At 34.5% G+C, this 11,552-nt stretch overlaps 1 protein-coding gene across 6 annotated transcripts in view; it reads right to left on the reverse strand.

Moving 5' to 3' along the window:
- LCORL (ligand dependent nuclear receptor corepressor like) overlaps nt 1-11,552 on the reverse strand; it is a 100,130-nt gene that overhangs the window by 24,330 nt on the left and 64,248 nt on the right. For 2 of the 6 annotated variants that reach the window (XM_075023683.1, XM_075023693.1), the window contains exon 7: nt 4,284-9,169. The exons of 1 other annotated variant lie outside the window; for it this stretch is intronic. In XM_075023683.1, the coding sequence (XP_074879784.1) occupies nt 4,284-9,169 (4,886 nt within the window). Of the gene's footprint in view, nt 1-734; nt 2,493-4,283; nt 9,170-11,552 lie in introns of those variants that run through there. 3 more of the 6 variants (XM_075023665.1, XM_075023702.1, XM_075023674.1) reach the window with 2 other exon arrangements.

Below are 11,552 nucleotides of genomic sequence, written 5' to 3' on the forward strand. Positions count from 1 at the left end.
CATACCCTAAGGCAGTATGTAAATGACCACAGTTTAAAACAAGACCGCACCCAAAATTTATACACCTCACACTAGATGCCATGATAGGAGAAAAAGACAAGGGAAGGAAAGACTATATAACTGCATTTGGCAAGTGGAATTCCAGAGTGTAAAACAAGGAGTATCAGACTGTGGTATTACAGCTGCTGTTGTTGCATTAAGGGGAATGAGGCAGAGATCATTAAGTTCATTAAATGAGTCAGGATTTATTATACATGTACAGTCAACTATATATCAAGTCTACCTTTCTGCTTTTATACTTTTAAAAATGGTCCACTTACTGAGAATAGTCATTCAGTTCACTATCGTTCCTACATTTTCTATTAATTTTCTTACAGTGTTTTATGGCTGGCTGTGAAAAAGTAACTTCTTGTCTGGTAATCACAGTTATGAAAATTTCTATCTGCTTACTCTGCATCACAGGTGAAACTTATTCTGCAGCCAAGTAACCTTCTGATGAAAAGCCTTTGTGAAAAAAGGGTTAAGACAGGGCTGTTGAAAAGGATTTCTGAAAATCAACAGATTTAATGACTGTTACACAATGTCTCTCTTGCATTTTACCTAACCCAATATTTTAAATTTGTCCCCTATTAGGAGTGTAGAATGTGCTCCTTCATGAAAGAGAAAGCTGAAGAGACTTGCTAAAAACAATCATTTTTGTCACTAGATCATTGGTGTGAGACTGATGTCTTCCGCAGTAGTAGGAAACTGATTCACATTGTGTAGCCTTATCACTACTGGATTGCACTACCATAAGCAAATAAGCAACAAACAATACTGGAATATTAATGCCATACTAATATAGATGTGTAAAAAGAGTTCACAAAATTTTCCCTCCCAATTTTAAGAAAATTTATGGTAATGGAAGTCAAGTTGAAGAAAAGTTTTGTCTGTTGTCATATTAATATAGATGTTATTCTACATGCACGATCAAGAGAGCAGTTAGACTCATAAAAATACCAAGTTTTCATAGTTAGATTCCTAACTCTTGTAGTCAACTTTGAAATGATTGCAAAGATTAGCAAATTCTCATTTTAAGTACTGTATTAACTTGATCTCATTAAGATAGCATTTAAAAACAGCATTCAAATATAATGAAAAATTAAAATTGAAAATTTATATTTTCTGCCAACAAATACAATAGATTTTCTTCTAAAACTCCAGACTACTTGAAGAAAAGCAAAATTACAAGGGAGAAAATGGAAAAGCTCATTTTTGATGAAGAAAATATCCTAGCTTCAAGTGACTGGAATTGCTTTTTAAAAGCTTTTCTGTGTGAACTCCCACCCTGATACAAAGGCTAAGTAAACAGGTATGTCATGTCATCCCAGCATGCAGTACTGCCTGCTACTGTACTAGGTCCACGGCCTCCTTTGCATCTGTGATAAATCCACACCCTCTGAAGTAGATTTTTAAAATATTCATTACATTCTAAGTTCCTAAAATGGAGTCTTTTATAGTGACCAATTTTATTGTTGGATAATAGTTTCTCTTATTTTAGCTTGGCTCTCTTGAAGCCTTTTTGGATCTAGTTTAGCCAAGTCCAAAGAACGTGAATGCGGTCTTTAGTGTTATAAGGAAACACAGTGAACCACTCTCATGGAAAAAAAACATAAATGCTTTCCTAAAACATGCTTACGTAATTTTCTTTGCCACCACAGACAGTAATAACATTTCAGTGTTGCTAAAGAAATTAAAATGGCCAGAACATAGATTTACAGTAAAAGGATACTGCCCCTCAACACATCAAATACATTGTGGAAGCAACAGTTCAGAAGTCAAGTAGTAACAAACAGCATATGGACCAATGTATCTACCATCCACCTTATCTTGAATAAAACAGACAATATGAAAAAGTGATTAACTCTCTTCTGTTGCTACAGTGAGTACATGGCTAGTTCTGGTTGCTTGATACTACCCTGAGCTGCAAGAACTCAATTGCTTTATTCCCACTTGTACATTCTAAGAAAAATTGAGTATACATAAAAATTTAATAACAATGTTCTGCCTACCTGCCACAATGCTTCACAATAAAACAGCATCACAACATCTGCCTCTTTCAAGAATATTTGGTAAGACACCGAGATCAGTAAAACTTGGAGAAAAACTTTAAATATTGACCATAAATGTGTATATAAGAACAATTCAAGTATGACAACAGAACAATGATATAATTTATGATATCACATCAACAAAAATACAGTCCAAAGAACATATGAATGAATAATGATGTTTTCATGTGCATTTAACTTCCAGATGCAGGAATTATGTTTGAAAATGCATGCACAGCTAGAAATCATGTTCCCTCTTTTTAGCCAGTAGCTATACTCTAGACTAAAAATGTTAGTATGATTTCCTTGGCTAGTGCAGACAGTACACAATGTTGAATCAACATGCCAAAACAAGACATCCTCTTCTATATCACGCAATCCCCTGATACTGCAACAGTACCCCTAAAAAAGATTTGGGGTTACAAGTGTGTAGAAAATTCCAGAATTGTAATTCTTTGTCTTTTAACATTTATCAATGAACTTTCTGTCATATCCTTTCTAGAGACAACGATTGATATGAGAAACTATGAGTAAAAGGGAAAATAACAAAAATTGTAAATGAAATAATGTAAAATACCAAAATAGTTATCAGATTTCCTAAAGATCCAAAACTAAAGGAGGAAAGTTATCAGGTAAATAAAATTGAGTCCCAATTAAAACTAACATGAGAGCATATCACAGTAATAAGTCTTACATTGCCATAGCAAGAAAAAGTTTAAAGATAAATATAATTTGAATGTGAAACTTTCTCAACTACAGTCAAAATTATGAAATAAAAGTATGAGAGAGCTCTTTCTTAATTTGCAAAAAAGAAACAGATAGATGTTGCCCTTTCCTTTTCTAGTTCTGGCTTTTTTACCGCAAAGTTGTGTCAAGGTTTGAACTTCTCAAAAACAAGTTTTTTATGTTGTTTCACCCCAAGTCAGTGAATTAAAATACAAAAGAATAGTCTAAATATAAAAAATGCTGTAATTTGGAAAAGCAGGGTTACATTGAATGATCTTAATATGAAGAATTTTATATATCACATAAAGCACAAAAGAAATAAAGAGCCATAACAAGAGCCATAATATTGTTTATATTACAACTTAAATTAACTTTTCAGTTTATTATCAGGGACAGTCTTCCACAACACAGAATACAAAGGGGGATGTAAGATTTTGCTCTAATATTTTGAATATGGTTTCTTTTCCTTCAGGCAATATAATCAGATTAGCTAATACAATATTGTTTCTACAACTGAATACTTCTGCAGTAATTTAATTCCTATTGCAGAACTTTTTTTTTTTTACTTGGTGAGTATTTCACACCTTAGTTATTTTATTGAAATGAGTTGAGACTTCTGTTTAAGGAGATCTCTTCATCCAACAGGAGAAATAATTTCACAAGTGTACCCTCTTTGTAAGTAATATAATGGCCTTTCTGAGATCACAGTTGTATTACAATGTATTATAAATATCTAGCTTTAAAAATGGATTTAATTTCACACTAGCCTAAAAAGATGCCAAGTCAATACATTTAGCATAGTAACTGTATATTGTACTTGTCTAGAATAATTTTGCATTTTAAATTGCTCTGTAAGGATTCAATGCGCAAACCCTTTAGAGTCAGCAGATTTCATTTGGCATTGAAAGGATACTAAAACGGATCTCTGAATGAATACTTCTCAGAAGTGCACAGTACTATTTTTTACTGTATAATTATAAAACCATTACAGATTTATATTATAAATCTTTCACTGACAATTTTTTTTAAACAACTATATGTTAATACATTGAATTTCTGCTTCCTTTTATAATTTACCCCTCCTCACAATATGAGAAACTACACAGCGGAATGAAATTCTGTTCCTTTTGAAATCAGTAACCATTGCAACTGACTTCAGACATGTCAGAACTTGATTTGTTGTCTGTCTGAACTATATTAGCTAGCTCTTTTTATCTTGCTGTGTTATAGCTTTCATAGAATGTAACACACCTACTGTAGCCAAAAGATGCGTGTAAAATATTATATAAATTTTAAAAATGCACTTTCTGCATTATTCTGATGCTATACAATGTTTAATTTAATGACTTCTCTGAAATTAAAATTAGTATCATGCAATAAAAAAATAATTCCAAAGTGCTTAGTTGTCTGACTTCTCCAATTCTTTAAGATTGCAATTTTAAGATGAAGGGGGGAACAGGAACTTACCTACTTGGTACTTTGGGTAATAAGTTGCCATTTGTCCACTACTGCATGATTGTCTCTTATGCCTTTTTCTTATATTTGTATCAGTGGTCTCCCATTGTGGACTTTTTCTTTTGTTTATTCTGATAAGAACTTCAGAACTACCAGCAGGATTGTCATCATGGTTTACATCACTAATAAATTTTCTGCTGTGAAACTGGTCATCCAGCCTTTCAGTCACTTTAGAAGAATTAGATCCTTTAGATGTTTCCATTTCATTTTCTTGTTTCTTAAATGCATTTTGCTTAGTAGAATGGGACCTTAAAAGAGGATGTCTTTTTTCTTCCATATAGGCCTGAGTGCTTTTACTTTCAACAGCTTCGGGAGAATAAATGACATTATTTAACTTAAATGAATTGTGCTGCTCAATATGGTTGATTTTTCTCAGAAATATCCTACAATCTTTAAAGGTTTTGGCTTTCCAAGTATTTTGAAACAGTTTATCTTGGCTTTGCTCTTTGCTAACATTTTGTTGGCAACAAATTGTTCCGTTTGTCTCTGCATGTGACTTAAGTATATTTGCTAAACCAGGATGTGGGTTAAAGTCAGAAGATCCCATCATCTGTTGAACAAATGCATCTCTGGCTTCATTTTCAGTTGGCAAGAGGCTACTCTGAGATTCTACCAAAGTCTGAGTGGGCTGGATTTCTACTGTATTTTTTTCCTGGAGCTTGGGCATTTCATCATTGGTTTCCCCACTTGTACTTTTAAACAACTGGCTTTGGCAAAAGAACTGCAAATTTTTCTTTTTTGATTTCCAGCCTCCAGGAGCCTGATTATAGAGCTTTTTTGTTTGTCCCCACCTATCACGCTGTAGCTTCTTAAATTCGTTTCTTTTTAATCTGGCTAATGTGAAATTACTTTTCATGCTTAAGACCGGAGACCTCACCATGTTATGTAATATTTGTAATTTCCCTGCTGGTTTTGAAGGAGAGGATAGTGCAAACTTTTTAAAGTGCTTTCTGAAAGGGCAAGTACTAAGATCAGCTTGTTTAGTTTCCATCTTTATCTCTCTAGTACTAACTACTTCTAAAGGATTGCGAGCATTTGCCTTTCTCACTAGAGAGAGAGACTGTGTTTCTGTAGTTTGCATAAACCAGGTGCAGAGTTCATTCATATTACACTTTTTCTGAAAAAGCATTTTTATAGGTGATGTTTCAAGTTCTACAAGGCAGGAGTCTAAAGGGTTTGACATTTCAGTATTACAGTCTTGTTCAACGGGATCCCTTTTTTCACATACACATTTATCAAACTCATTTCCCCCCACTCGCAACCAGGTATTATTTATCTGTTCAAATCTATTATTTAGTTCTTCCAACAAAGTGTCACTTGAAGTGGAAGTAGCCCACCACCTGAGAGAGGGATTCAATGAAAAAATGGAATCCGATGATACTTCATTAATGGGCCCGAGTTCACCCTCCTTAAGATCCTTTTTTGCATTTCCTGAATTTCTCAGTTCTGAGGTATCTTTGGATGCTGTGCTCCGATTTGATTGCCTATGTTTTTCTTTTCTATCTTTAGCTTTTCTCAAATGGACTTTGTAAGATTTATGTAGTAAGGCACTTCTACAAGTAAATGCACTAGAAGATGCTAATGAATGTAAAAAATGCAGTGAAGGTTTTCTGTCTCTAGCAGAATGCCTCAATGGAATTTCACGTTTTCCTGACACTGTTGTTATAACATTGTTTGATCCATCCTCTCTAGAATCTTTCTGTGTGCTCTTTACTTGACCCATATTATTGCACAGTTGATTTTTTCTCTCCTGTGGTATGTTTTTTTCTAACACATTCTGCTGTTGTAAAGGAGGCAAACAGTTGCTAATACTCACTTTTCTTTCCTGAGGTGAAACTCGATTAACAGTCACTGATATGCCAGAGATTTTTACTTTTGCTGGCCTACCAGGTTTTCGAATGGTGGTTAACGGTTTCTTAATTGGCCGTATAATATTGCTGCAAGGATGTGGCGATGCTAAGTTACTCTTGATAGGTCTGACATAGTCATAACCAGAGACCTCGTTTTCAGTGGAAGAATTCTGTAAGGCTTTTACTATTTCAGTCAAAGCATTTTCAGTTTCTGCATTGTGCCTCGCTTTGCTGTGGTCATTGGCAAAAGTAGAATCAATGTGTTGTGTGGGCAGAATGCTGATTACGTTTAGATTACCTTCAGAAACATGTCTCTTAGTTCTTCTTGACCGTCCGAAAACAACTGTCACAGTAATATTTTTCTTGCTGTTAACTTCTTCCATTACTGCTGCATCAGATTTGGTACTTTTACCGTCACTGCTAAGTTCAGGTCTAGGTTCTGTGCTTTCAGTCATGTCTATTTTTGGTTTTGGAGGCCGTCCAATAGGTCTCTTAACTTGCTTAACAACTTGAGGACCTATCTTCTTTGGTCTACCAGGTTTTCTTTTTAAAACTGATTCACTGCTACTGCTTGATTTCTCCACAACTTCATCATTTTGTTTCAAGTCATTTAAGTTAGTTTGATCAACTGGACAAGAGCTTGTAATTGCTTCCGCATAAACACAACCTGACTCCTCCTTGGTATCGTTTTCACTGTAATCACAATCCTTGATGCAGATTGCATGAGAAAGGTCTCCTGCGGCCTGTTTGTCTAACAAAGTGTTTGCGTGCCCCTGAAACAAACAAATATCTGTGCTTCCTTTAGAAGATGCAGCTGCAGATGTCAAAGTATATTTGACTCCTTCATTACTATTAACCTCTGAGACAAACATAAGCTTAATAGGACTAGAGTAATTTAAGGGAGATGAGATCTGCCCAGCTTCAAAAGTTGTATGCAAGTCCATGTTATTGGAAGTTGAACTGGATGAATCAAAGGTCAGAGATTTCAAAAGGCTGTCGGTAATTTCTTGATCTATAACCATTTCTTGTCTGTTTGTTGTCACACACAGAGTTTTGATTTTACTGCTGCTTGGCACGTGCAAATGTGGAAGGAAGTTTTGTCCTGTGTATCCCATTTCACTCAGAGGGAAAGGTAAGCCTCTTCTAGCAGCTGGGTTCATAACCTGTTCATAAGCATTATCTTTTAATTTCTGGCTTATTTTGTAACTATCCAGCAATGAGTTGTTAGTCTTTCTGGCTAGGTTTATTGTATCTTCTAAACGTTCTACAACAACTTGCAGATTTGTGTCTCTCATAATTTTGCTTATGTTTATGTCACTGCATCTTTCGGCATGAACATCTTTCTTTATTTTCATTTTTTCCAAAATTTCTAAAGGCTTTTTTGCATTGGATGACTTTCTAAACACAATATTGTTCGTTACATACACAGAGTACCATCCAGGAGGCACAATGTTACGTTTAGTTCTGCCCATGATTCCGTTACTCTCATCCTTTAGAGGAATCTGATCTGTCTCGCTTAAGGTTGCACAATCTCCTTGTGTTTTTGCGAGTTTTGCCTGGCTGGCTGCAATAGCACTGTTTTCTGAAAGAACTAGAAAGCCGGAGCTGGTCTGAAAATTAGGAAGAGGTAGTTTGAAAGACTCTGTTTGGTGTACTGGAAAGCACATTGGTTTGGTTTGGCAATTCATGCATGGATTACTTTCAAGATGTTGCAAAGCCTTATCTTCTATCACAGTAAAACTGTGTCTTTTATTTGGATATATTTTATCAATTTTTTTTGTAGACTTCTTTGCATTTCTCTCAGAAATTGACTTTTTTCTTACAAGAGTTTCATCAAGGTTTGCAAGCTCCCTCTTGATTTGCAAAGACTGTCGTCGAATGAGTGGTGAATCAGGAGAATTATACATTGCAAATAAAGTTTCCTGACGCTTGCGAAATCTTGTTTGGATAATTTTATTTTCCATTTGTTTATCATGTTGGCGAAGTAATTCCATAAAGCTGTAATCACTTGCCTTAGCACTATGCAAAAGAGAGGTTATGAAGTCTCCTAATTTGACATCATTTTCTGGTGCCCTGTCACTGCTAGAAAGTTTTACAAGATTTGTTGCTATATCTGTAGTGTCTATTGATTTTAACTTTTCATTAATACGGTCCATTAAATCTTGAAAAATGGCAGAATGTTCACCTTTCTCAGCCTTCTCAGAATTTATATAATAATTGTTGCTTTCTTGGTCTATTGATAGCAACGTTCCATCTGAATATTCGGTCTCTTTTCCTCTGCATGTTTTACCTTCATATTCAAATTCTCCTTTGCTTCCTTCAGCTGGCAAGAGGGACGGAGGCTGGCTGATGGATATTTCAAGCTTGTTATTGTCTAAAGTTGGAAAATCTATAACTGATCCTTCTGATGATTCAAATTCTTTACTCTGTACAGGTGATAGCGGAGGCGGTGATGGGCTGCGAGATCTATTCGAATTTTTAATGCTGTTCAAGAGATCAGAGTCCTTAGTTGAATACGTACATGCTGCTGCTTTCACAGAATGCCTGTTACAATTTTGCAATTGTTCAGCACAATACTTATGAGAACTACATGCTTTGTTCACCATTGTCTTAATACATCCAATTGCTACAGCTTGGCATGACAAAGAATGGAAATCTTTAATACAAACAGACAGAGGTGGTAAACAAGTGTTTGGTCTTTGATTTTGTAAACAGCACCTTTTTGTCAGCATATGTCCATTGCAATTGCAAAATGAAATGTGAACATCCTCTTCAGTAAGGGAACTGGGAGTTTCAGAGTGGACCAAATGTGTTTGCTTACAACCGCAAACTATAGGAACATTTTCATCTTGTATTAAAAATTTTAACATAGCCAAAGTCTGTTGCCAGTGATATGAACAAAAAGACTCCAAAACTTTGTTTAATGTTGATTTTCCTTTTTCCAAATTAGCTGTTTCCTCTGAATTTGCATCAGCTGTTGAGCTTGAACTGAAAATGAAAACAAATCAAAACAAAATATAAATTACAGTAAAACACCATATCTAATGTTTGTTTTAATGGTTAAACTCAAGCCTAGAAACCTGAAGTTTGCAAAACAGTTCTGTTCTATTTGCACTATTAATCATACTTGCAAGTGTCACTAGCAATGATGTGCATCTTATCTATAGCAGTGATACTCTTACCATAAGAAAAATAATCAGGAAGAAATTAAGGGACAAAAAGAATAGTTCGAAACATAGCTTCTCGTATCTAACGTAATTACAATAATGTTAACTTTCTGATATTTCAAACTACCTTAGTCATTAATGAAGGAAAACCTCACTAAGAACCTGGGGAGCTTAGTATTACTGTCATTTCACAAACTGAGGCACAGAGCGGATAAATGACTTGCCTAAGGCCACAATTCAAGGTTGTAGCAGAGGTGAGAATGGATCCATCTCTCCTGAATCCCACCCTAAGATATTTATATACCAAATTGTATTGAATGCTCTTGAGGATACTCTTTAAAAGATCCTTCTAAAGACATTTTTATTTACATACTTTTTTTAAAAGAACACTAAATAGCCTAACAGAAAATGGAAAAAATAGCCACTTGCTACCGTTACTGTTCTTTGTGGATAAATTTCCCTTCTAGTTTTTCAATAAATTGCAGCGGTGCATCACAGGCTCTTCATTGCAATATATTACACACACACACGCGCGCGCACACACACACGGTTTTCTTCATTAAACAAAAACAGATATAATCATCACTGGAATAAATAACTTCTCTGATAAAAGTTAATATCCTTTAAATCTCAAATACAGGGTAGGCCTATATCTAAAGACAACTTCTGAGCAGTTGTTGTCAAAGATATTAACTCAAAATAAAATAACTTATAAAATACTACCTTAACTATTTAATTAATTTCTTATAAATTATTAAAACTAATGTCACTACTTACCTAATCATTTATATTGAAAAGCTGAAATTTTTCCATGGTAGAAATTAATACAGATATTTCTTCAATTAAATACAAATCCTTGTGCTGGATAGCAACTATCAACAGATAGTTAATACCTAATTCAAGTGTTTTACTGAAACCAATTGCACGAGCAGAAAATATTAGAAGAATTCTGTTTTAGAAAAGTATGTATTGTTTAAACATATCACCAAACTCTGAACATGACACTAACTTTTTGCCCTACTATTATCTCCTGTAATTTTTTGCATTTAAGCCTGTACTTTGGAAAAATAGAATTTTGATTGGGTTTACAACTGTATTGATCAAAGAACAAACATATTTAAAATTTAACGTGCTGTGTTTATATAAAGTTACCTATTCATTAATTAGCTCATATCCAATGTTATCAGCATCAATAATAACTTTCAGCTTCAGGTTTCTTACTTGAAGTTATACATACTTCTTATTGTCCTACATGGATTTTAAAGTTTAGAGCTTAAAACCAGCCAACTATGCTTAATAATTCCTCACGATTTTTCCTTCTCCTGCAATATTTAGTACGAAATGGTATATATTCAAAATCAAGCAGCTAGATGGTACTGACTCATAAAAGCATAAGATAATTGTGATGGTACTAACTAAAATTGCGATTATGTTTAAACTGAAATAACTGAATTCTTGAAAAGAAAAAAACCCTCTTTGCACTTGCAATCTAAAGTAAAACCAGCATTATTCAAGGGCATGTCATTGTCAGGATTCAACTGTTTTTGAAACACCACTTCACTGAGAAGAGTCTGAGTGTTACTCAGTCCAAACAACTCAGGAGTCACGAGGTGTTGAAATGTATCACTATGCTTGTGAAAACAAAGCTTATTCTAGTAATACAATTATGGATAAAAACTAATTGCCCTCCCCACCATGACTTTAATTAAATAATGTTCTGAAAGGCCAGATAGAAAAAAAAATGAACATGGCACTCAGTCTTCAGTATTTTGCTTGTAAATCACAGTAAGTGTGTTACGTAGAATTTGCTAAAAAGATGGCTATAGTACAGTCTTTTTAGACCAAATCTCTAGACAGGTATCTTTCTGTCTGTCTAGACTTGCAAGGTATGTCTAATGGAGTTTCACTGGAGAGCTTTAATTGTAGAGGACCTCTATCCGTAACTGCTATTTAAAATATGCTCACTGGTGGAAGAAACTTCCAGAGCCCTAAAGCCTTCTCAAAGTCAGTAACCAAAATTTCCAAAGGCCCCCAAACTGCTTTGAATTTGCTATGTGGAGATCAACCTGTTGCATAAAGTAATAATATCCTGGTTATCACAGACATACTGGATATCCTTCTAATATGATTTCTTTCCTGGTTATCTGCCCTTGTTTAACGTCTATAATCTCCTTTCCTTTAGGCATGTGTTAGTTTCTAAAGCT

The sequence above is a fragment of the Buteo buteo genome, chromosome 1 (assembly GCF_964188355.1).
Source record: "Buteo buteo chromosome 1, bButBut1.hap1.1, whole genome shotgun sequence".
In the NCBI taxonomy this organism is placed as follows: domain Eukaryota; kingdom Metazoa; phylum Chordata; class Aves; order Accipitriformes; family Accipitridae; genus Buteo; species Buteo buteo.